The sequence below is a fragment of the Myotis myotis genome, unplaced genomic scaffold (genome assembly GCF_014108235.1).
Source record: "Myotis myotis isolate mMyoMyo1 unplaced genomic scaffold, mMyoMyo1.p scaffold_m19_p_2, whole genome shotgun sequence".
NCBI classification, from domain to species: Eukaryota; Metazoa; Chordata; class Mammalia; order Chiroptera; family Vespertilionidae; genus Myotis; species Myotis myotis.
Genome location: NW_023416324.1, coordinates 11,888,017 through 11,909,313, shown reverse-complemented (window position 1 = coordinate 11,909,313; position 21,297 = coordinate 11,888,017). Strand labels below are relative to the sequence as shown.

General features: G+C 55.8%; 1 protein-coding gene across 12 annotated transcripts in view; it reads left to right on the top strand.

Moving 5' to 3' along the window:
- Nucleotides 1-21,297, top strand: part of HSPG2 (heparan sulfate proteoglycan 2) — a 100,269-nt gene that overhangs the window by 38,574 nt on the left and 40,398 nt on the right. For 5 of the 12 annotated variants that reach the window (XM_036348416.1, XM_036348414.1, XM_036348418.1 and 2 more), the window contains 35 exons: nt 845-954; nt 1,056-1,114; nt 1,402-1,562; nt 2,685-2,735; nt 3,134-3,262; nt 3,522-3,767; nt 3,860-3,979; nt 5,000-5,131; nt 5,555-5,699; nt 5,794-5,945; nt 6,039-6,185; nt 8,681-8,844; nt 9,353-9,532; nt 9,634-9,830; nt 9,924-10,071; nt 10,929-11,056; nt 11,379-11,465; nt 11,553-11,611; nt 11,789-11,856; nt 12,705-12,845; nt 12,962-13,138; nt 13,328-13,507; nt 13,627-13,745; nt 14,392-14,503; nt 14,668-14,781; nt 14,924-15,051; nt 15,436-15,522; nt 16,007-16,056; nt 16,376-16,470; nt 16,778-16,918; nt 17,301-17,492; nt 18,806-18,844; nt 19,406-19,507; nt 20,042-20,251; nt 20,678-20,761. In XM_036348416.1, the coding sequence (XP_036204309.1) occupies nt 845-954; nt 1,056-1,114; nt 1,402-1,562; nt 2,685-2,735; nt 3,134-3,262; nt 3,522-3,767; nt 3,860-3,979; nt 5,000-5,131; nt 5,555-5,699; nt 5,794-5,945; nt 6,039-6,185; nt 8,681-8,844; nt 9,353-9,532; nt 9,634-9,830; nt 9,924-10,071; nt 10,929-11,056; nt 11,379-11,465; nt 11,553-11,611; nt 11,789-11,856; nt 12,705-12,845; nt 12,962-13,138; nt 13,328-13,507; nt 13,627-13,745; nt 14,392-14,503; nt 14,668-14,781; nt 14,924-15,051; nt 15,436-15,522; nt 16,007-16,056; nt 16,376-16,470; nt 16,778-16,918; nt 17,301-17,492; nt 18,806-18,844; nt 19,406-19,507; nt 20,042-20,251; nt 20,678-20,761 (4,454 nt within the window). The remainder of the gene's footprint in view (nt 1-844; nt 955-1,055; nt 1,115-1,401; nt 1,563-2,684; nt 2,736-3,133; nt 3,263-3,521; nt 3,768-3,859; nt 3,980-4,999; nt 5,132-5,554; nt 5,700-5,793; nt 5,946-6,038; nt 6,186-8,680; nt 8,845-9,352; nt 9,533-9,633; nt 9,831-9,923; nt 10,072-10,928; nt 11,057-11,378; nt 11,466-11,552; nt 11,612-11,788; nt 11,857-12,704; nt 12,846-12,961; nt 13,139-13,327; nt 13,508-13,626; nt 13,746-14,391; nt 14,504-14,667; nt 14,782-14,923; nt 15,052-15,435; nt 15,523-16,006; nt 16,057-16,375; nt 16,471-16,777; nt 16,919-17,300; nt 17,493-18,805; nt 18,845-19,405; nt 19,508-20,041; nt 20,252-20,677; nt 20,762-21,297) is intronic. The other 7 variants (XM_036348420.1, XM_036348421.1, XM_036348419.1 and 4 more) reach the window with 3 other exon arrangements.

Sequence of the window (21,297 nt, the reverse complement as noted above, 5' to 3'; positions counted from 1 at the left end):
GCACACACTGGAGATACAGGAATGAATGAGACCTGCAGTCTCCCCACCCCCCCTCAAATTCATAGTCTAGCAGTAGAGAGGACAAGGTGACAACAGCTTCTGATTTTCTAGCCCGTTTTTCGTGCCAGGCATGGCATCTGAGCACACAGAGAGAAGGTGCATGTAAGCATATCATTTATTCTCTACTGCTGCCCAAGATGTTAATGTAATTAATGTCCCCAATTGACTGAGGAAGCTCAGAGCGATGAGGTCTGAGATGTGGCTAACCTCAGAACCCATGATTTTTATGAAGACACTCTACGATCCACATGTATTCAGGCAGGACTGTGCAAGGTGGGGTAGAAGGTGCTCTGATGGAGAAGCAGAGAGCCTGCAAGAGCCCCAAGGAGGGGTCTCTAACCAGCCAGGGTTGAAGGAGGTGATGGCTGAGCTGAGTCCTGAAGGGTGAGGAGGAATTGGTCAGGGAAGAGTGGGGAAACATTTGGGTCACTTGCAAGTAATTTCTGTACTAGGCCAGCCTCCTCTGGAAGCCACTTTTCTTGTTTAGCCTTCCTCTGAGCTGCCAGGGGTCTCCTCTTCTGCACCATCACCTGATTTCTGGATCAGACCACTTTCCCTATTAGTTGAAGCCCCTCACTCAAGGGTGGGGCCTCAGCTTTGACCCCTGGGCAGACCAGCCAGGGCCACTGTAGTATGTGCTGATAGGGGCCATGCTGGGCAGAGCTATAGGCACCCAGGTGTCAGCCTCAGCAAGCGGCCTCAGGGAACATCTCCCTATTTCCACCTAAGGCCCAACTGCCTGAGGCCACCACACAGTGACACACCTCTCCGCCCCTTTCTGCAGTTTATTTCCGAGCCCTGGTGAACTTCACTCGCTCCATCCACTACAGCTCTGAGCTGGAGGACGCAGGCTCCCAGGCTTTCCGAGAAGTATCCCAGGCTGTGGTAGACACGGTGAGGCGAAGGGGCTTTTGGGAGCTCGCCTGGTGGCGGTGGGCAGGACTGAGGGTGGGGTGAGGGCATCTGGACGCTGACGGCGCTGTGTCCCTCCCCAGCTGGAGTCAGAGTACTTGAAGATTCCTGGAGACCAGATTGTCAATGTGGTGTTCATCAAGTGAGAAGGGCGCCCTGGGGGCAGGTTGGGGGCTGGTGGGTAACCCGGAAGAAGCTGACAAAGATGGGGAGAAGCCTGGGTACTAGGAGGGGAGGCAGAAGAGGTCTAGTCAGGTGAATATTGGGGAAAATTCAGGAGTTAGTTGGGGGACAATTTGGACCTTAACATGCCCTGCCTGGGCTACAGGGTGTCAGATCAGGTCTAACTATCAGACAGGGGACCAAGCGAGGAGCTGAGACCACAGGCATCTTTCTCACCCTGCTCCCCCGCCCCATGCCTGTCCCTAGGGAGCTGGATGGCTGGGTCTTCGTGGAGTTGGACGTGGGCTCCGAAGGAAACGCAGATGGGGCTCAGATTCAGGAGGTGCTGCAGTCGGTCGTCTCCAGGGGCTCCATTGCCTCCTACACCACCTCTCCCCAGGGATTCCAGTTTCGACACCTGGGCACAGGTGAGCCCATCTTGCAGCCTGGGGTCACCTCCTCCAGTTTATCAGACTCATGTGGATCCCTTTTGAGTATCCCCCCCATGGGCTGTCTTAGCTTGGGCTTGCACACCACTAGGGACAGGGAGCTCACCACCTGATGGGTCTGCCCTATCAATCCTTATGCAGTCTTGTCTTGGGTTGAGCATAAATTGTTTCCTCTAACTTTTACCTATTAAACTCAATTTCTGTTCTCCATCTACCTCTATACATTGACAATAGGTAATCTTTTCCTCATACAGCACTTTCAGATCCAAAACACTTTTGTGTTTAATAATAACCAACAATTATTTACTGAGCACTGAATACATGCTAGGCACTCTGTGATGCCCTTATTTCCAGCCTCCCATTCAATCTTCACAATAATTCCTGTGAAATAGATTTTATACCTCCTGCTTTAGAGATAAGGGTTTTGAGGCCCAGAAAGGAAAAATGACTTGTCCAGATCCACATACACAAATAATGGAAAAGCAAGAACTTAAACCAAACCCTGTGTCTATGCCAGTCTTGCCAGAGTCTCTGATAAGATGAGATGAGAAGCAGATGGGAAACTGAGGCTCAGAGAGAATAGGAAACTGGCCCGAAGTCACACAGCTGTTAGATGCAAAGTCTGGGCCTTTGTCCTCTCATTGGCACAGGGTTCTTTTTGCTGCACCCTGTCTCCTATTTTGAGTCCCTGAGTCTTTTCTTCTCTGGGCTAAACAGTTCCAGTTCATTCCTCATAGGCTGTGGGTCTCAGCTGACTATTTCAGTCCCCTCTCCTGGGAAGACTCCAACATGTCACCCCCTCTGACTCAGTGGAACTCAGAACTGAACAAACTCCCTGTCATGGTGTAGCCCAATCAGGAAAATGCAGTGAAGCCATCACCTTCTCATTCTGCACATAAACTGTTACTTAATGTACCCGAAGGTCAGGTTTGCTCTGTTGGCACCCCCAAGCGCAGGTCTGAAGATTGCAGGGGGTCCAGCCTCTTCATTTTTCAATGAGTCTTCAGGGCTAGGGATGGTGGGATGGGCCTGGCCCAGCCCTGCAGCTCCCAGATCCCAGGTCCCAGGGGGGATGGCTGCTGATCACCCCTTCCTTTCCAGCACAGACACCCCCGCCCCCCTTGGCCGCTGTGGCGGCCGCAGTGACACCAGGTGAGAGTGTAAGCCGGATCCAGGCCCAACAGGGTAACTGAAGTTAATAGGTGAAAGGGAAGGAAGGATGAGGGCAAGGTGGCTGGGCATAGCCCACAAGCCACCCCTTCTCCTCTTCCTCTTTATCCTCGCTGGGCCAGGTGTGGCCTGCATGTGTGTGGTGTGGTGGTTGCATGTGTGTGGCATGTTAACTGTGTGTGAGGCCTGTGCCACACATATATCTCATGTGTGCTGTGGATGTGTCCACCATGTGCTCCTTGCCCTTGCTGAGTCTGCCCCAAACCACATGGCCTGACACAGGGCACCAAAGCCCACGCCCAGCTTGGCAGTGCCTGAGCTGTCCTTGACGCCTCCCATCAACCTTCCGCCTGCCCCTCTGACTCCCTCCAACCCCACAGTGCCCCAGATCGCCAGAGTCTGCACGGAGACGGAGTTTGCCTGCCACAGCCACAATGAGTGTGTGGCCCTGGAGTATCGCTGTGACCGGAGGCCTGACTGCAGGGACATGTCTGATGAGCTCAATTGTGGTGAGGGGCTGCCTGGGGGCACAGTGGCCTGCAGATGCCAGGGAAAGGTCAGGATATGCCTGGGCCTGCAAGTCAATCGGGGTTGTGAGGGTTGGGTGCAGGCAGAGGGGTCTGAGGAAGGTGGGCAGGGACATGGAAGGGTGATACCAGGGTCAGGGCCAGGGCACTGGGTGTGTGTGGCAGGGAGAGCCTGGGGAGTGTGGGGGGCAAGGGGTGAGGAGTCACACCCCTGCCAACACCAAGTGGGCTGTGTCCACAGAAGAGCCAGTTACAGAGCCAGTTCCAGAGCCCAGCTCCATGCCACCCCATCTGGCGGAGATTTTACCTATAACACCCCGGCCAGAGGCAACCACCACACGGCTACTTCCAGTCACTCCGGCTCTCCGTCCTGACAGGCCCTGTGGGCCCCATGAGACCACATGTCACAGTGGGCACTGCATCCCCAAAGACTATGTCTGTGATGGGCAAGAGGACTGCAAGGATGGCAGTGATGAGCTGGACTGTGGTGAGGACTGGGCAGGGATGGAGGGAGGGGGCTCAGGGTGGGGGACCTGGCCAGGGGCGGGCCTCTGGCTGAACCCTGCCTGGTTCACTCAGGCCCCACTCCGCCCTGCGAGCCCAACGAGTTCCCCTGTGGAAACGGGCACTGTGTCCTCAAGCTGTGGCGCTGTGATGGCGACTCTGACTGTGAGGACCACACCGATGAGGCCAACTGCCGTGAGTGTCCCAGGATTTGCCTGGCGTCCTTGCCCCGCCCCGGCCTAGTTCACCCCTGTTCTTTCCCTTCTTGGGTAGGTTTGTTTACTCTCCCTGGCTGAGTGGTGAAGGCCCTGGGGACAAACTTTAAGGTTCATCTCTCTCTGACCCCAGCATTGAGAGCCCTTGGCTCTGAGCTGATCTTTGTAGCAAGCAGTCTGGGCAGATTGCCCATGGTTAATGTCTCTTTCTTTCTTTTCTTTATTTTGTTACCATTAATCTTGTCTTTGTTATTTATGCTTGTGTGTGGGTCGGATGAGTGGCTAAAAGGGCTTGATATATACACCAGGGTGCCTTGCTCATGGGTTCCTTGATGTATGTGTGAGTCAAAGCATTCCCCTTATGGGCCTTGAGGGTTTTCACGTACAGCTGGTTCTGAGTTATTTGTTCCTTCATCATCCCAGCTCTTAATCCATCTGTCAATTCAACTGTCCATTGTCCATCTGTCCAGCATCCTTCTTTCCTCCCATCTATCTGTCCACCCTTTCATCCAACTATCCATCCACCATTGTCTAGCTGCAAAGCTCTTCATCTGTCTATCCACCTATCCAACATCCTCCTGTCCATCTCACCATCCATTCTATTGTCCATCCATTCACTGTCCATCTGTCCATCCATCCATTTGTTCAACATCCTTCCTCCCATCCATCTCTCCACTTATCATCCATCCATTCATTGTCATCTTTCCCACTGCATCCACCTATCTGTTGTCTAAGAGCAGGGAAAGAGTCAAAGGAGTGGGGTGGGGGGGCGCGGTAGGGTAATGTGATGAGCTGTTTGATGGCCGCCTTGATGATGGTGACATTGTGGGCAGTATGGTGGCAGCAGTGCCCGGGCCTGATCGGGGCATCTGTGTCATATGGGCGAGATGAGAGAGTGACCCTGGGAACACCTGGGGAAGGTGGACAGGGTGGGGCTGTGGGCACAGGTCAGAATGGGGCTGGTCCACCCTCTGCCCACACCACCTGCTCTGTCCCCCAGCTGCCAAGCACCCCGAGGACGTGTGTGAGCCCACGCAGTTCCGCTGTGTCTCCACGAACGAGTGCATCTCAGCCAGCTACCACTGTGATAAGGAGAGCGACTGTCCCGACCGCAGCGATGAGATTGGCTGCAGTGAGCAGGGAGCTGGGGGGCGAGATGGGGGCCCTGGGCTGGTTTCTTTTTTTTAAATTTTTTTATTGCTTAAAGTAATACAAAGGGTATTACATATGTGTCCATTTTTCCCCCCCGCCCTAGACAGTCCCCTAGCCTCCCCTATCCCCCAGTGTCTTATGTCCATTGGTTATGCTTATATGCATGCATACAAGTCCTTTGGTTGATCTCTTACCCCCCTACCTCCTGTCCCCCAACCCTCCCCGGCCTTCCCGCTGCAGTTTGACAATCTGTTTGAGGCAGCTCTGCCTCTGTATGGGCTGGTTTCTACTGGCCCCTCTCTATAGTCTCAGCCTCAGCCCTCCTGCCTAGCTCCTCTGATCCATCCCCTCCCTTCTTGTTTCTTTGCCCCTCACACCCCTCACATCTGCTCCTGTCTTCCAGTGCCTCCCCAGGTGGTGACCCCTCCCCAGGAGTTGATCCAGGCCTCCCGGGGTCAGACAGTAACCTTCACTTGTGTGGCCATCGGTGTCCCCACCCCCATCATCAACTGGCGACTCAACTGGGGCCACATTCCATCTCATACTAGGTTTGGCTCTGGGCCTGGGTTGGGGGCTGGGAGTGTAGAGGAGGCTGGGCCAATGGCCCAGGCCTGACCCTGCCTCTGTCTCGGGACCCATCAGGGTGACAGTGACCAGTGAGGGAGGCCGAGGCACGCTGACCATTCGAGACGTGAAGGAGGCAGATCAGGGTGCCTACACCTGTGAGGCCATGAATGCCCAAGGCATGGTGTTCGGCATTCCTGACGGTGTCCTGGAGCTCATTCCTCAGCGAGGTACCGCCATCAGACTGGAGGGCACGGGCATGGGGGTGAGCCAGGGCTGCCTGCCTGGGGCCTGCTGCAGCCCACCCCTATGCCGCCCAGCAGGACCCTGCGCCGATGGGCACTTCTACCTGGAGCACAGCGCCTCCTGCCTGCCCTGCTTCTGCTTTGGGGTTACCAACGTGTGCCAGAGCAGCCGCCGCTTCCGAGACCAGATCCGGCTGCGCTTTGACCAGCCTGATGACTTCAAGGGTGCGTTGGTGGGTGGGTGGGCACTATGGGGGGTGGGAGGCAGACACCAGGCTCTAGCGGGCTTAGAGGGAGGGAAGACAGGGGGGAGCAGCAGCACTGGGAAGGGATACAAGGTTGTTGAAGAAATGCCAAGTCCTGTGAGAAAAGCATTTCAGGGGGAAAACAAACATTTTTAGGAAAAGCCAAATCCGCACTTGACATTTGCCTGCTTCAGGTTATAAAGAGGATGGGCTCTGGCATCAGATTCCTGGTTCAAATCCTGGCTCTGGCCCTTACTGCCTGTGTACCCTTGGTCAATCCTATCTTGTGTCTCAGTTTTCTCATCTACAAAATGGGAAGAAAATAATAACTCCCCCCCCAGGTAGTTGTAATGACTTAATGGGTTAATACATGTCAGCCTCTCAGAATAGCACTTGGTCCATGACAAGTGCCCAGTAAATATTCCCTACTGCCTTCCTGATCCTGACAGATTGAGAGGTGTCATTGTCCCCAGAGCATTCAGCCCAGGACTGAGCTCCAGCTGCACCAAAGTACTGCCTGTGTGACTTTGGCCAAGTCTCTTGGCTTCTCTGGGCCTGTTTTCCCAAACACAAAGGCAGGCAGCTGGGCTCAGTTCTCTTGCTTTGAGAGGCAGAATGGCATGGGCCCAGACATCAGACAGACCTGGGTTCAAGTCCAAGCTTTGTCATTTAGCACCTGACATCAGCCAGCCCTTCATCTCATTACCTCCAGCACAGAAGGTTAAGTGCAAGTGGAAGGCTTAGGGCCTCACACAGTAAGCACTCCACAGATGTCGCCTATTACGTCCCTTTGTTGGTTGAGGAACCTCAGTGACTTATCAAATGTAATCACCTCCCAAAGTTGTTCCCCTGGTATATTTAGAACAATAATGGCCGTGGGCACCATTTCACAAGCACTCGATTGGCACTGTGGTTTGACTCACACAGTCATTGGGTGGCTAATAGTCCTGGCAAGGTTGCGGCTGTTGATACTGTTCTCAGATGAGGACCTCGAAGCTCTTAGAGCAGCGGTTCTCAACCTGTGGGTCGCGACCCCTTTGGCGGTTGAACGACCCTTTCACAGGGGTCGCCTAAGACCATCCTGCATATCAGATATTTACATTATGATTCATAACAGTAGCAACATTACAGTTATGAAGTAGCAACGAAAATAATTTTATGGTTGGGTCACAACATGAGGAATTGTATTTAAAGGGCCAGAAGGTTGAGAACCATTGTCTTAGAGGTTGTGTGGCGAGGGGTGGGGGGGAGGGGTGTCACACAGCTGTTTTAGAGATCTGTCTGATTGGAATCAGGATGGTCAAGGTGGGTAGGGAATTCCAGAGTGAGTAGGTGGCCTGAACGTGGATGGTGACCAGGATAGCAGGGAGCCTAAAAACATCCCTGGGAGGGAGGGAGGGAGGAAGGCAGGCGTGGGGCAGTGTAGCCTGGTCCTGGGGGCTGTGTATGCTCATTCTGCAGATGAGGTGCTGGGCTCCTCCATGGTTGTTGGGGCACATTTAAGGCCAAGGGGAAAAGCTATTGCAGATGTAGACAGATACAGAAGCAGGGTAAAGAACTGTCTGAGAGTCACGTCCAGACTTGGGAGGGTCTGCCTTTGGAAGTAATGAGCTCCCCAACCCTTAGAGCTGTCCAGTGTGGTAGTCACTAGCCACCTGTAGCTATTTAAATTTAAATAAATTAATTCAGATCCTCCGTCACTCTAGCCACATATAGGCAGTGGCCAGCATATTGGGAAGTACAGATAGAGGGTATTTCCATCATCACAGAATGTTCTCTTGGATGGTTGGTGCTACCTTAGAGGGCTGGAGAGAATTCCTGTGTGTGTAGGAGAGGGTTAGATTAGATGGCCTGTTGCAGTTAGAGCCGCAACAGCCAACCATCCAACAGCAGTAATAACAGCTAGCTGTTTTTTGAGCACTTCCTCTGCGCCACACTTTGTTTTAAGCATTTTATATCAGTCTGCTCATTTTATCTTCCTAATAACCCTTTCAGGCAAGCCACTATTACCCCATTTTACACATGGGAAAACTGAGGCCTTTGCCCAGACTCATATCTGGAGGGTGGCGGAACCAGGACTTGGGTGCCTGTTCTTTAGCCCCGTGTAGCTCTTTACTGCTCCCCTGAGGGCTGTTCCAACCCTTACAGTTCCTGGACCTATTGGCAAGGAAAAGGCTCTGAGAAGTCCTGTGGCAAAGAATCCCTTTGGCCTTTCTTTGACCCCGTGGTTCCCAAATGGTCCCCAACCATCATTCTACCGCATTGGCTCTCCCCAGAGCGTGCTGAGGGAAATGTTGCGCCAAAGCTTCAGGAAGAGAAAGAAACTGGGGTTTTTTTGTTGTTGTTTTTTACTTTGGGAAAGAGACTGAAGTTCTCTCTAAGTCAGATTTCTCCCAGAACTTTCCCACCTTTTAAGATGGTGTCTGGAGCAGTCACATGCTATGGCCCTCAAGCCCTCCCTCTTGCCACCCACAGGCGTGAAGGTGCTGATGCCCTCGCAGCCCAGCACGCCACCCCTGGCCACCACCCAGCTGCAGATCGACGCTGCTCTGCAGGAGTTCCAGCTGGTCGACCTGTCCCGGCGCTTCCTGGTCCACGACTCTTTCTGGGCTCTGCCCGAGCAGTTCCTGGGCAACAAGGTGAGGGGCCTAGCTGCCACCTGGATAAGAAGGGGGCGAAGCCCCTCCTCGCGTGCCCAGAACCTGCCTGGGCTTTCCTCCTTCTGAAGCTAGTGGGCAGCAGGGAAGACTCAGCTGTGGGGAAAGGTGTGGTCGTGCCCCAGCACAGCCCCTGTGGGCAGCAGCTCTTCATCCTGCCCGCCCCTCTCAAGTCAGGAGGGATGCCAGCCGACTCAGCCTTCAGAAAACCCTCCTGGACCACCTCCACACCAGGACTGAGATAAGGGCCCCTCCTCAGGTCTCCCTGGGCATCTCTTGCATAGAATTAGCATATCCCTCGCCACATTGGATTGCGCACCCCAAAGGCAGAGCCCAGGTCGCTCTCGTCTCTGCTCCCTGTGCCCAGCTCCATGCCAGGCACACAGTGAGCACCAGGTTGCAGAGTGAGGGGGAGGGGGATGACTGAGCACACAGTGGGCATCAAGCATATCCATGGCTGCCCTGCCCTGATTGGCTCTGTCGTGGCCAGGTGGACTCCTACGGCGGCTCGCTGCGCTACAAGATACGATATGAGCTGGCACGAGGCACGCTGGAGCCAGTGCAGCGGCCGGATGTGGTCCTTGTGGGTGCCGGATATCGCCTACTCTCTCGAGGCCACACACCCACCCAGCCTGGTGCTCTGAACCAGCGCCAAGTCCAGTTCTCTGAGGTGGGTGGTGCCTGAGCCCTCAGGGCTGCGGGTAAGAGGGTGCAGGCTGGGCAGGCGCTGACGGGTGACCTCTCCGCCCCCACACCTCTGTCTGCACCCAGGAGCACTGGGTCCATGAGTCTGGCCAGCCAGTGCAGCGGGCGGAGATGATGCAGGTGCTGCAGAGCCTGGAGGCTGTGCTCATCCAGACAGTGTACAATGCCAAGATGGCCAGCGTGGGGCTGAGCGACATCGCCATGGATACCACAGTCACCTACGCCACCAGCCACGGCCGTGCCCACAGCGTAGAGGAGTGCAGGTGCCTGACCCAGCAGGGACCCTGGCAGGGATAGGAGAGAAACAGCAGGACCTCACAGTTCCTGCAGCCACTGTCTTGGTCCTTTCCCCACAGGTGCCCTGTTGGCTATTCTGGCTTATCCTGCGAGAGCTGCGATGCCCACTTTACCCGGGTGCCTGGAGGGCCCTACCTGGGTACCTGCTCTGGCTGCAACTGCAATGGCCATGCCACCTATTGTGACCCTGTGTATGGCCACTGCCTGGTGAGTAGTGCCAGCTGGCACTTGGATGCTGGATAGGGGCAGGGGACAAAGACGGGTCATGGCCACCAGACAAGCTTCTGTGACCTCTGGATGCATTAATAGAGATACAATGTTCAGATGAAGGAAGTGAAAGTCCTGCTTTCTCCCACCCTGGTCAAACCAATGCTGGAGCCTGGCTGGTATGCTCAGTAGTTGAGCATCGACCTTTGAACCAGGAGGTCGCTGGTTTGATTCCCTGGTTTGATTCCCAGTCAGGGCACATGCCTGGGTTGCAGGCTCAATCCCTAGTAGGGGATGTGCAGGAGGCAGCCGATCAATGATTCCCTCTCATCATTGATGTTTCTGTCTTTCTCTCCCTTTCCCTTTCTCTCTGAAATCTATAAAAATATATTTTTAAAAAATCAGTGCTGGAGAGTACCATGCAAAGCAAAGGAGCCTATAAATCCTGTTACTTCATTGGAATAATAGAGAGAGCTGGGATTATGGAGCTGACAGAAGAGAAGGCTCAAGCAGGGAAAACTTTTATCTCCAAATCTCTGAAGAGCTATCAAGGGTAGAAGGAACGGACTCCAGAGGGCAGACCTGGCCAGTGGGTACAGGTTAGAAGAGGGAGGCAGGTTTAGGTCAGCAGAAAGCAGGTGTTTAGCTGCCATGTGAGGCGATGAGCTCCTCATCAGGATGCAGCTGGATGCTTCCCTGCCTGCAGAGCTGTGGAGTAATTTCAGCATGATGGGGGAGGCGGGGCCAGGCAGCCTCAGATGCCCCCCTGGTGGAGCCCACCTGGTTCAGTATGGCCCCACATTGGGGGCAGAGGGCTGCTCTATAGAGTCTGAGGCACTCCCTTCCCTTCCTCCCAGAATTGCCAGCACAACACCGAGGGGCCACAGTGCAACAAATGCAAGGCCGGCTTCTTTGGGGATGCCACAAAGGGCACGGCTACGGCCTGCCGGCCCTGCCCTTGCCCGTACATTGATGCCTCCCGCAGGTAGGACCCAGCTCGGGATGGGGCAGGTATGTCTGGGTGAGCGGGCAGTGTAACAAGCTAGGGGCATACTCTGGGCAAAGAGCTGGGAGGCCTGGGTTCAAATCCTAACCTGGCCGCTAAGTTGTTCTATGCCCCTTGACCTCTGTGGGCCACCTGCCTTCCAGGTGTTGTTATGAGGTTGCAGATAAGAACAGGTGGGAAGAGAGATGACATTATGACTGTGTCTGTGTGACCAGTGGTCATTTCCCCACGTGGGACTGTAAGGCCTGGCCTGGCCCATCTCTGTAGCCTGTCCCGTGTCCTCTCCACTTGATCCCCATAGATTCTCAGATACCTGCTTCCTGGACACAGATGGCCAAGCCACGTGTGATGCCTGCGCCCCAGGCTACACAGGCCGCCGGTGTGAGAGGTAAAAGAGGCTGGTGGGGGCTAGGGGAAGCGGGTTGGATGGGGAGGGGGCATGGAAGTGCCACTCACAACCCGCTCTCTCCCCCAGCTGTGCCCCTGGATATACGGGCAACCCCATCCAGCCAGGCGGGAAGTGCAAGCCCACCAGTGAGTATCATAGCCACCTTCCCCTGGCCTCCCCCTTGGCTGCCCACCAGGCCCCAGTCCTGGAGCCTAGCATAAACCCCATGATCCTTGAGGAGTGTCCCACTCTGTCCCCCGTCTGCCCAGACTATGTCTATGTCATTTCTTCCTACCCTGCCAACACCCACTTTGTGCCTCCAGGCCAGGAGATTGTACGCTGTGATGAGCGAGGCACCTCGGAGACCTCCAGGGAGGCCTGCCGCTGTAAGGTACGCATGCCTCCCCTACCGCACCCCAAGGACCTGGGAGAGGGAGAACGGAGGACGCGTACTCTCCATAGCTCCTTGGCTGGTGGATGGTGGCCTAGCCAGAGGCTGATGGGTCTGGCTGGCAGGTTTTTCACCTCATGAGAGGTGGTTGGGGAGTCCGGTGACCCAGGCTCAGGTCCCACGTCCTCTGCTAGTCATTCTTTGTACACCCATTGTATCAGTACTGTATCTTGGCTTCAGCCATACTTTAATTCTCACGTGGACACGGTGATGTAGGTATTAGCATTGCCGATTTACAGGTGAGGAAATAGAAGCTCAGAGCAGGGAAGTCATTTGCATTAAGAGTGTCACTGGAAAAAAGAACTGAACAGATTTGGAGTCAAGCACCCCAACCTTAAATCCCAGAGCGGATTAGTGACTGTGTGCGAGTCATTCTGCATCCCTGAGCCTCCGTTTCCTTGTGTGAAGCATGGAGGTATCACGTGCCTCTCCAGGTACTTAGAGGAGTTAAATGAGATGGTGGTTGAACAGCAACTAGCAAAGTGCACGAACCACTCCATAAACGGTAGCAGTAATTATTGTAACCAACCTGCTATATTTTAAATCTAAATGTATTTGTGAGCCCCCCCCCCCCCGCCAGCAACTGAAGAGAAAAGGGGAAATGATTGGTTGCACAAGCTCCCTTTAAGTGAAATTATTGTTCACATGGTTTCGACTCTTCATACATGTGCTCTTTCCCTGGCTCCCCCTGGCCTTGGGTGCCCATCTGAATGTGGGCCGACTTGGCCGGAAGCTCCAGGCAGCCCCTCCCGTGGGCCATCCTGCAGCTCCCAGCTCTGTGCTTGCAGAACAACGTGGTGGGGCGTCTCTGCAATGAGTGTATCACTGGTTCTTTCCACCTGAGTGCCCGCAACCCCGAGGGCTGCCTGAAGTGCTTCTGCATGGGCGTCAGTCGCCAGTGCACCAGCTCCTCTTGGAGCCGCGCCCAGGTATCTACCCGAGGCGGGCGGGTGGGCGAACAGGCGGGACCGCCGAGCCCAGGGCTGGGTGGACTCCGCACCAGTCCCAGGGCACAGCTCCACCTTGGCCTCTTCTCCTCTCCCAGGTGCATGGGGCCTCCGAGGCACCCAGTCAGTTCAGCCTGACCAACGCTGCGGGCACCCACACCACCAGCATGGGCATCTCATCCCCCTCGCCTGGGGAACTGGTCTTCTCCTCCTTCCACAGCCTCCTCTCTGGACCCCACTTCTGGAACCTCCCTTCTTGTTTCCGGGGGGACAAGGTAGGCAGGGGAACGGGAAAAGAAAGGGAATTCCAGGCAGCAAGAACAGCACAGGCAAAGGCTCGGGCGCAGGAGTGTTGCAATGCCTTGGGGGAAGAGTGGAAAAGGTGGTGGGAGCAGCGGGAGGCTGGAGCAGTGGCCGGTCCGACTCGGGACCGCAGCTGAGCGCCTATTCGCCCTGTGCCCCAGGTGACCTCCTATGGAGGAGAGCTGCGCTTCACAGTGACCCAGCAGCCCCAGCCTGGCTCCCTGCCCCTGCACCGGCAGCCATTGGTGGTACTGCAAGGCAATGGCATCGTCTTGGAGCATCACTCCTCCCGGGAGCCTAGCCCCGGCCAGCCCAGCACCTTCACTGTGCCCTTCCGGGAGGTGAGCAACAGCGTCCCAGGAGCCTTCCGGAGGAGGAGGAAGGCCCCTGCTTCTGCCACTCAGGGGTGTCAGTATCCCAGAATGTAAGGGTTGTAACACATGTATCCTTGCCTTGGCAGCAAGCATGGCAGCGGCCTGATGGGCAGCCGGCCACACGGGAGCATCTGCTGATGGCACTGGCGGGCATTGATACTCTCCTGATCCAGGCATCCTACAGCCAGCGGCCGGCTGAGAGCAGGTGTCTGGGAACGGGGCAGGGGGACGGAGGGGGCTTGCGCAGGTGGTTCCATTCTCAGCCGTGTGATGCGTTGCCGCCAGACTGCCAGCTCTACTCCTGTAGGCAGTGTGGACGTCTTGTGCCTTATTTTCCCATCTGTAAAATGGAGATTATAACAGTGCCTCCCTCACAGGGCTTGTTTCAGGTCAGGTTCCCTAGAAGCAAAGCCTGAGATGGGTATTGAGGTGCACATGATTCACAGGCGGAACCTGTGGGGAGGAGGGAGAGAGGGACACAAGAGGGGGAAGTGGCCAGGCAGGAAGTAGTTTCAGGTGGAGCCTCTGCTTCATCCCCGTGGAGCCCTTCAGGGTCATCCTGCTTTGAGGCAAAGGAGCTTTTGTGCCTGGGTCAGTCTGTCATCGGTCACCCCGGGGTGGTGTGACCTTTCCGGGCGAGGACGGTGCGTTCTCTGGAGACAGTTGCAGGTGCAAGCCACTCGCCACAGTCCTCGCAGCAGCTGGGGATGGACGCCTAGTTAGGGACCTGGATGGGGCCCAGTAGCATCATGACAGAGCTGTTGGGAGGATGAATGAGTTAGTCGCCTGTAGGATTCCAGAGATGCCTGGCGCAGAGCGAGTGCTCATTCAGAGGGTTTTGTCACACCCAGGATCTCTGGCATCAGCATGGACGTGGCTGTGCCTGAGGACACTGGCCAGGACCCTGCACTGGAAGTGGAGCAGTGCACCTGCCCTGCCGGGTACCGTGGCCCCTCCTGCCAGGTGAGCCCTGGGCCCCACACACCTGTCCAGCCAGCTCCTTTCATGGTGCTCCCTTTAGCTCTTTCCCCCGCCCCAAGCCCACCCCAGCCTCGCCACCCAGTGGTCTCTGCTCAGAATGGGTCCTGCTGAGGAAACTCTTCCCACTGCCATCTTCCTGCCCCCAGGACTGTGACACCGGCTACACACGCATGCCTAGCGGGCTCTACCTGGGCACCTGTGAACGCTGCAGCTGCCATGGCCACACGGAGGTCTGTGAGCCCGAAACAGGTGACTGCCAGGTGAGTTTCACCCTTTTTCCTACCCCAGGACGGACACAGGAGGGGGAAGTGGCCAGGCAGGAAGTAGCAGCAGCTGATGGGATCTGAGGCCTGGGCTTGTGGCCTCTGGGGGCTCATCCCTAACCATGCTCTGCCCCTTCAGGGTTGCCAGCACCACACAGAGGGCCCTCGGTGTGAGCAGTGCCAGCCGGGATACTACGGGGATGCCCAACAAGGGACACCACGTGATTGCCAGCCATGCCCTTGCTATGGAGTCCCCTCTGCTGGCCAGTGCGTCCAACCCCTGCCTGTACCTGCCCTTTCCTGAAATGTCCCCCACCCTCCCTCCCCACTCCCTTCCTCCCAGGCCCTCCTGAAAGGCAGTGGTTCAATCCTGGCCTTACATCTTCCTCAGTGTGTCGTTTTAAGATATGATAACACGTTCCCTTTCTGGGCCTCAACCTCCTCATCTGTGAAATGGGGATAATGATGTACTCCATTGTTTCCGGTGTAAGAACTGAATGAGATGATGCAGATGGAGCTCTTAGTAAAGTGCCTGGCACTTGGAATATGTTAGTGCGCATGCCCCTCCTTCCCCCCCTCCCCCCCCCCACTCCCTAGTCCTGAAGAAAAAGCTGCTGACCTTTAACTGGGAATTTGCCCCCACACTCTCAGGGCCACCCACACTTGCTTTCTGGACACAGACGGCCACCCGACCTGTGATTCATGCTCCCCAGGCCACAGTGGGCGTCACTGTGAGAGGTGAGGCGGGTAGACTGGCAGGGTGGGTGGCATGCAGGAGGGGCTGCCCCTGGAGTCAGGCTGGGCCCAGTCCTCCTGACCTGGAGGGACCAGAAGCCTCCCACTCATCATACACAAGCCCCCAGAAGGTGATCAGCTCCCTTCCCGGAGAGCCTCGACCTTAAGCCTGCCATTTGAGGTCCTCGGAGATCTGCAGTTCACCTCCGGCCCCAACATCCCTGACCCACCCTGCCAGAGTCTTCCCAGAAAACCCCTCATTCTTGTGAAGGGCATAGGTTTGAGGCCTGAGCATGCTAACTACACTGGCTCCGTGGCCTGGGCCACCCGCCTGCTCTTCTCCCAGCTGTTTCCCCAGCTGTAAAATGGGTGAGTTAGGCCGATTGGTTCTTCTAGCGCTGTGAGGTCATTGATCCCTGACTCACAGCAGGCTCCCCAGGATTCTGTAGTTCTGCCTCCATTCATCTAGTGCTTTCTCTCTCCATAGGTGTGCCCCAGGTTACTATGGCAATCCCCGCCAGGGCCAGCCATGCCGAAGTGAGTATGGCTGGGGAAGCCTGTAGGGTTGGGCTACCCAGTCTGCCCCAGGGGTGAAGTTAGGACAGAACCTTTGTTCTCCTTCCACTTGGGGCAAGTGACTTTCCCTTTCTGAGCCTCAGCTTCTTTGCCTGTAACATGGGGATTAGTTAAAGGCACCCCCGTGCCAGAGGGCTGCTGTGAATGTATAGAAGGCCTACCCGTGGTTCAGAAATAAACGCTCCCTATCTTGGCGGAGAGTTAGATGGCCGGGGGTGGTGGAAATGGGAGTGCTTGGTAGCGGGTTTGGGATTCCAGCTGTGGCTTCTCTCCACTGCAGGAGACGGCCAAATGCCAGAGCCAATTGGCTGTGCCTGCGACCCCCAGGGCAGCATCAGCAGCCAGTGTGACGCTGCTGGCCAATGCCAGTGCAAGGTTAGTCTAAACCCAACCCTTTATGAGGCCTGACCTGCAGCCACAGTGGTTACCAGGCCTTATCACTGTACCCTCGGGACCGTTGCTGTGCCCTGGCCACCTACCCTCAGAGGGCTGCTCTCTGCCCCACGGCTCCAAGACTGGTGGGAAGTCAGGCAGCAGCTGATGGGATCTGAGGCCTGGGTATGGGGCCAAAAGGGCTCCCAGAATTGCTGGAAATGGCTGGGAAGACTGGGCTCAAGGGTGGCTGGAGGTGCAAGAGACCCAGCCTAGCTCCCTGCACCCACCTTTTCATCCATCCTCCCAGGCCCGGGTGGAAGGCCTCACCTGCAGCCACTGCCAGCCCCACTACTTCTACCTAAACGCCAGCAACCCCGACGGCTGCCTGCCCTGCTTCTGCATGGGCATCAGCCAGCAGTGCGCCAGCTCCTCCTACACCCGCCACCTGGTAAGAGCCTGTGCCCACCCCTGCACTGGGGCCTGCCACCTGCCTCTCCCTGACTCGTCACTGGGGCAAATCAGAACCCTGGCCCAGTGGCATCCCCACTGTCTATGAGGACACCTATGCCCATGCCCCCATTATTGCCGTGTCAGTACAGATCCCAGCAACACTCGCCCTGCCCTAATACTCCCCATGACCCCATAATTGCTTTGTCAGCACTGGGCCCAATCCCCTCCTTTCCCCATTTGTCCTCCCCATTCACCCATTGTTTCTGTCTCGGCCCTGATCTCAACCATCCCTGTTACCTTCCCTCATGCCCTCCCATGCCCCTCCCTCACCAAGGTGCCAGCGCCAGTACACAGGCTGACACTCACCCTCCTGCTTCTAGATCTCCACCCACTTTGCCCCCGGGGACTTCCAAGGCTTTGCCCTGGTGAATCCGCAGCGGAACAGCCGCCTGACAGGAGGCTTCACCGTGGAACCCGTGCCTGAGGGCACCCAGCTCTCTTTTGGCAACTTCGCCCAACTTGGTCACGATTCCTTCTACTGGCAGCTGCCGGAGACATACCAGGGAGACAAGGTATGACATGCAGCAGAGGCTGGCAGGCTCCCTGATCGTCATCTTTGGGCCAGGCCTCTGCTGAGCCTTGGGGCCAGTGGGGACTCAGACGCTATTTGACCTCAGAGCAGTCTGCGCCAGCAGGCAGGTGTCAGCCACATTGTGGTTAAGCGCACAGGCCTTAGGGTTGGATAGGCCTCAGTCGACCTTACCAATTACCAGCTGGCTGCCTTTTGATAAACCTCAGCTCCAGGGTGGCTGGGAGGATTGGAGATCGTGCTTGGCACATAGTAAGTGCTCGTCTGTTGATGATTGTTAGCTTTCATGCAATTAGGTCCTGGACGAAACACATGGACAAATAAGACACACTTTCAGTTTTGTTCATTTGCTCACTGAAAATGCACCTGTGCCGATGGCTCTGTGCTTGGTGTTGGGCATAATAATAATTCTTATTGTAGGTCATATTTATTGAGCTCTTACTCCATGCTCAGCACTGTTCCAGGCACTTATTTATATATCACAAATCACAGCTGTATGAGCTATGTACTACGACTGCGCTATTTCATCGGGGAGGAAACTTGGGTGAGAGGTTAGGCAGCTTGCCTGAGCTCCCATAGCCAGAAGGTGACCATGCTGGGATTCACACCCAGGTCCAAGGCCCTCCTTAACTACACTAGTTAGAGACAAGCATGTCTTTGCTACTCCGGAGTCATGGTCTAGTGCAGCCGTGGGCAAACTACGACCCGCGGGCCGGATCCGGCCCGTTTGAAATGAATAAAACTATTGAAAAAAAAGACAGTACCCTTTTATGTAATGAAGTTTACTTTGAATTTATATTAGTTCACACAAACACTCCATCCATGCTTTTGTTCCGGCCCTCCGGTCCAGTTTAAGAACCCATTGTGGCCCTCGAGTCAAAAAGTTTGCCCACCCCTGGTAGTGGGTGGTGATGGTGGTCCTGTGGGGTGCAGGGTCTTAGGGGAGGATCCAGGGCAGCTTGCCCAAATGCATTCCTTGAATCGTCATGGTCATTGGGTGGCACCCAGAGAAAGGGGGTCCTGGTCCGGGAGCCCCCTGCTGGCTGAGGCTGGTGTTCAGGCAGACCTGTCCTCTCACCCAGGGCCCCAGGAAGGTCAGGGATGCTGAGGAGGTGGAGTCTCGAGCTGTCCTGACCTTGTTCCTTGGACAGACCCAAGCATCCCAGCCTCCTCCCAGGGCTGTCTGCCTTCTAGTCTCTTCTTCCTTCTCGGGTTCCTCCTCCCCTGGCCTGGCCTGCAGTTCCTAGGCCTCTCTCTCTCTCTGACTCCTCTCCTGGTGTTCCCTGTGCCCCGCAGAGGGAGGCATATTTTGCGCGGTTGCGCCGGGCTCACCAGGTAGGCCCGTGATGTGATCTGAGTGGTGTGAAGTTGATGTGACATGGGCATGGTGTGTTTTGGGATGCCCTCAGCCCTGCATGGGGAGATGCCCAGTGCCCAAGGCATTGTGGGTCTGCATGAACCCAGGTAGTGCCCGTTGGCTCCCCGGTCGTGGCACTGTTGTGCCCAAGCCCCTGCGATGCTAGGAGTTAGAGTCAGGAGGTGGGTGTGCCTTATCTGCTGTGTGGTCCAGTTCTGGTGCCAACCATCTGGTGACCAGAGTGGTGGCCTAGTGGCAGGGAAACTAACTCAGTGCTAAAAACCACATGACTATACCTGGCACCCAGGTTATCCCAGCACTGCCTCCCCAGCAGCCTCCATTAACCCTCTGTGTGCGTACCCCCCTCTAGCAGCCTGGAGTTAACCCCTGTGTGCCAGCCTGGAGAGGGGAGCATGCGTCTTTCTCCCCAGTCAGTGTGAGCCTTTCTGGCCATGATATCCACCGGGAGAGGACACTCCCCAGGCCTCCAGCTCTAGGTCCCGGGAGATCTGAGCTGGCCTACGCCCTCTACCCATCAGAACCGCACGTCCCTCTCAGAGGAGCAGTTGCGGGTAGCTGTGACTACTGGGAGGATCCCAGGACCCCCAGAGGGCAAGGGCCGGGCGCAGCAGCTCTCACAGGTAACCAGGGCCTGGCCTGAACAGGCTGTGTCAGGGGCCCCAGAGAGCCTAGTCCAAGCAGGAGCCTTGAGCCGAGGCCCTGGTCTTCCTGGGCCATTTTCCCCATGCCAGCCCAGGCCCCAGCCTGTTGCCCAGCCCACCCCAGTGTTGTCCTTGGGACACATTCCAGAGCCATGAATGGCTTGGCCTGGCACCGTGGGTACGCATGGAGAGTGAGGCCCAAGGAGCTCCTCCTTCCCACAGATGCCTCTAGGTCTGCCCCTCTCTTGCCAGGTACCCTCTATATGTACTTCTCTCCATAGCCACAGCCCATAGTCACCTGAGCCCGTCCTGGGCTAGCCCCATTAGGCTCATGAGGAGCAAGAGGGTGGCGGGTACAAGGGCCAGAGTGTCAGGCATCAGCAGTTGTGAACAGATAGAACAGAAGCAGGCGGCTGGCTGGGCCTGGCGCGGCCTGCGGGAGGGCAAAGCCTCATGACATCCTTTCTATCCCTCTCTGCTCCTTCCTCTGTCCTCCCTCTCCTGGTCCCTCAGGTGGATGAGGCCCAGAGGAGGATGGACGCTGAGATCTGGCAGCTCCTTTCCAGCTTTGCTGCCCAACCTCACCCCCCTGCCCCCGGGCTCCTGCCCCGTCCCCAGCCTGCAGCTGCTCTGCGAGCAGTTCCATCCTCCTTCTCCTCTTCCTCCTCTTCCTCCTCCTCCTCCTCCGCCTCCTCTGCTCCTCTGTCTTCCATAGGCTCGCAGGTATGTGCCAAGGCACCCACCAAAGACCCACACACACCATGTTTTCTAGACATTGGTTCTGAACCAACTTTACAATTTCTGGCGTTTCCACACACTGCCTGGACTAGTATTTAGTTCAGATTTTCCTTTAAATTAATCATGGAACAACTCAGTTATGCTAACTATACTTTTTTAAGTACACTTTAAAACTGCCATTAAATTTAAAAATGTTTTCTGGTGTGCTGTGTCTGTCACCTTGGGGTCCACAGGAGACACAGACCCAAACCACGCCCAGCGAGAGCAGTTGGGGTATTCGGTCCAGACAGGGGAAGCAGGTTTTCCAAAAGCAGGGCTGGAACCTGGGCGGCGGGGTGCGGGGCTCTGTCCCTCGGCCCTCTTGCCCCGCACCTGCTCCCTCAGCTCTCACTGCCTGTCCTTCTGTCCTAGTTCTCTCTCTCCTACGAAAGCTTCTCTCTACTTCCGGAAAGCCTCTATTATTGGCAGCTGCCCCGAGCCTTCCTGGGGAACAAGGTAACAAGGAGTTGGGAGGGTTCAGGGTGTCATCGAATCCTGAAATGTCAGAAGGCCCTTTCTCAAAGCCCTTCATGATCAAATGGGTAGACCAAGGCCCAGAGAGGGAAAGGGACTCGTCTGGGGTTCCACGTTTAGGTCAGAGTAGCTGAGACTACACCCAGCTCAGCACTTGCTCTTCAGTGGCCACAGGCCCCTGGCAGAGGGGCTGTCTTGCACAGTGGTCCTCAACCTGTGGGTCACGACCCCTTTGGGGGTCGAACGACCCTTTCACAGGGGTCGCCTAAGACCATCGGAAAACACATATATAATGACATATTGGTTTTGTGGTTAATCACTATGCTTTAATTATGCTCAATTTGTAACGGTGAAAATACATCCTGCATATCAGATATTTACATGACGATTCATAACAGTAGCAAAATTACAGTTATGAAGTAGCAACGAAAATAATTTTATGGTTGGGGGTCACCACAACATGAGGAACTGTATTAAAGGGTCGCGGCATTAGGAAGGTTGAGAACCACTGCCTTAGA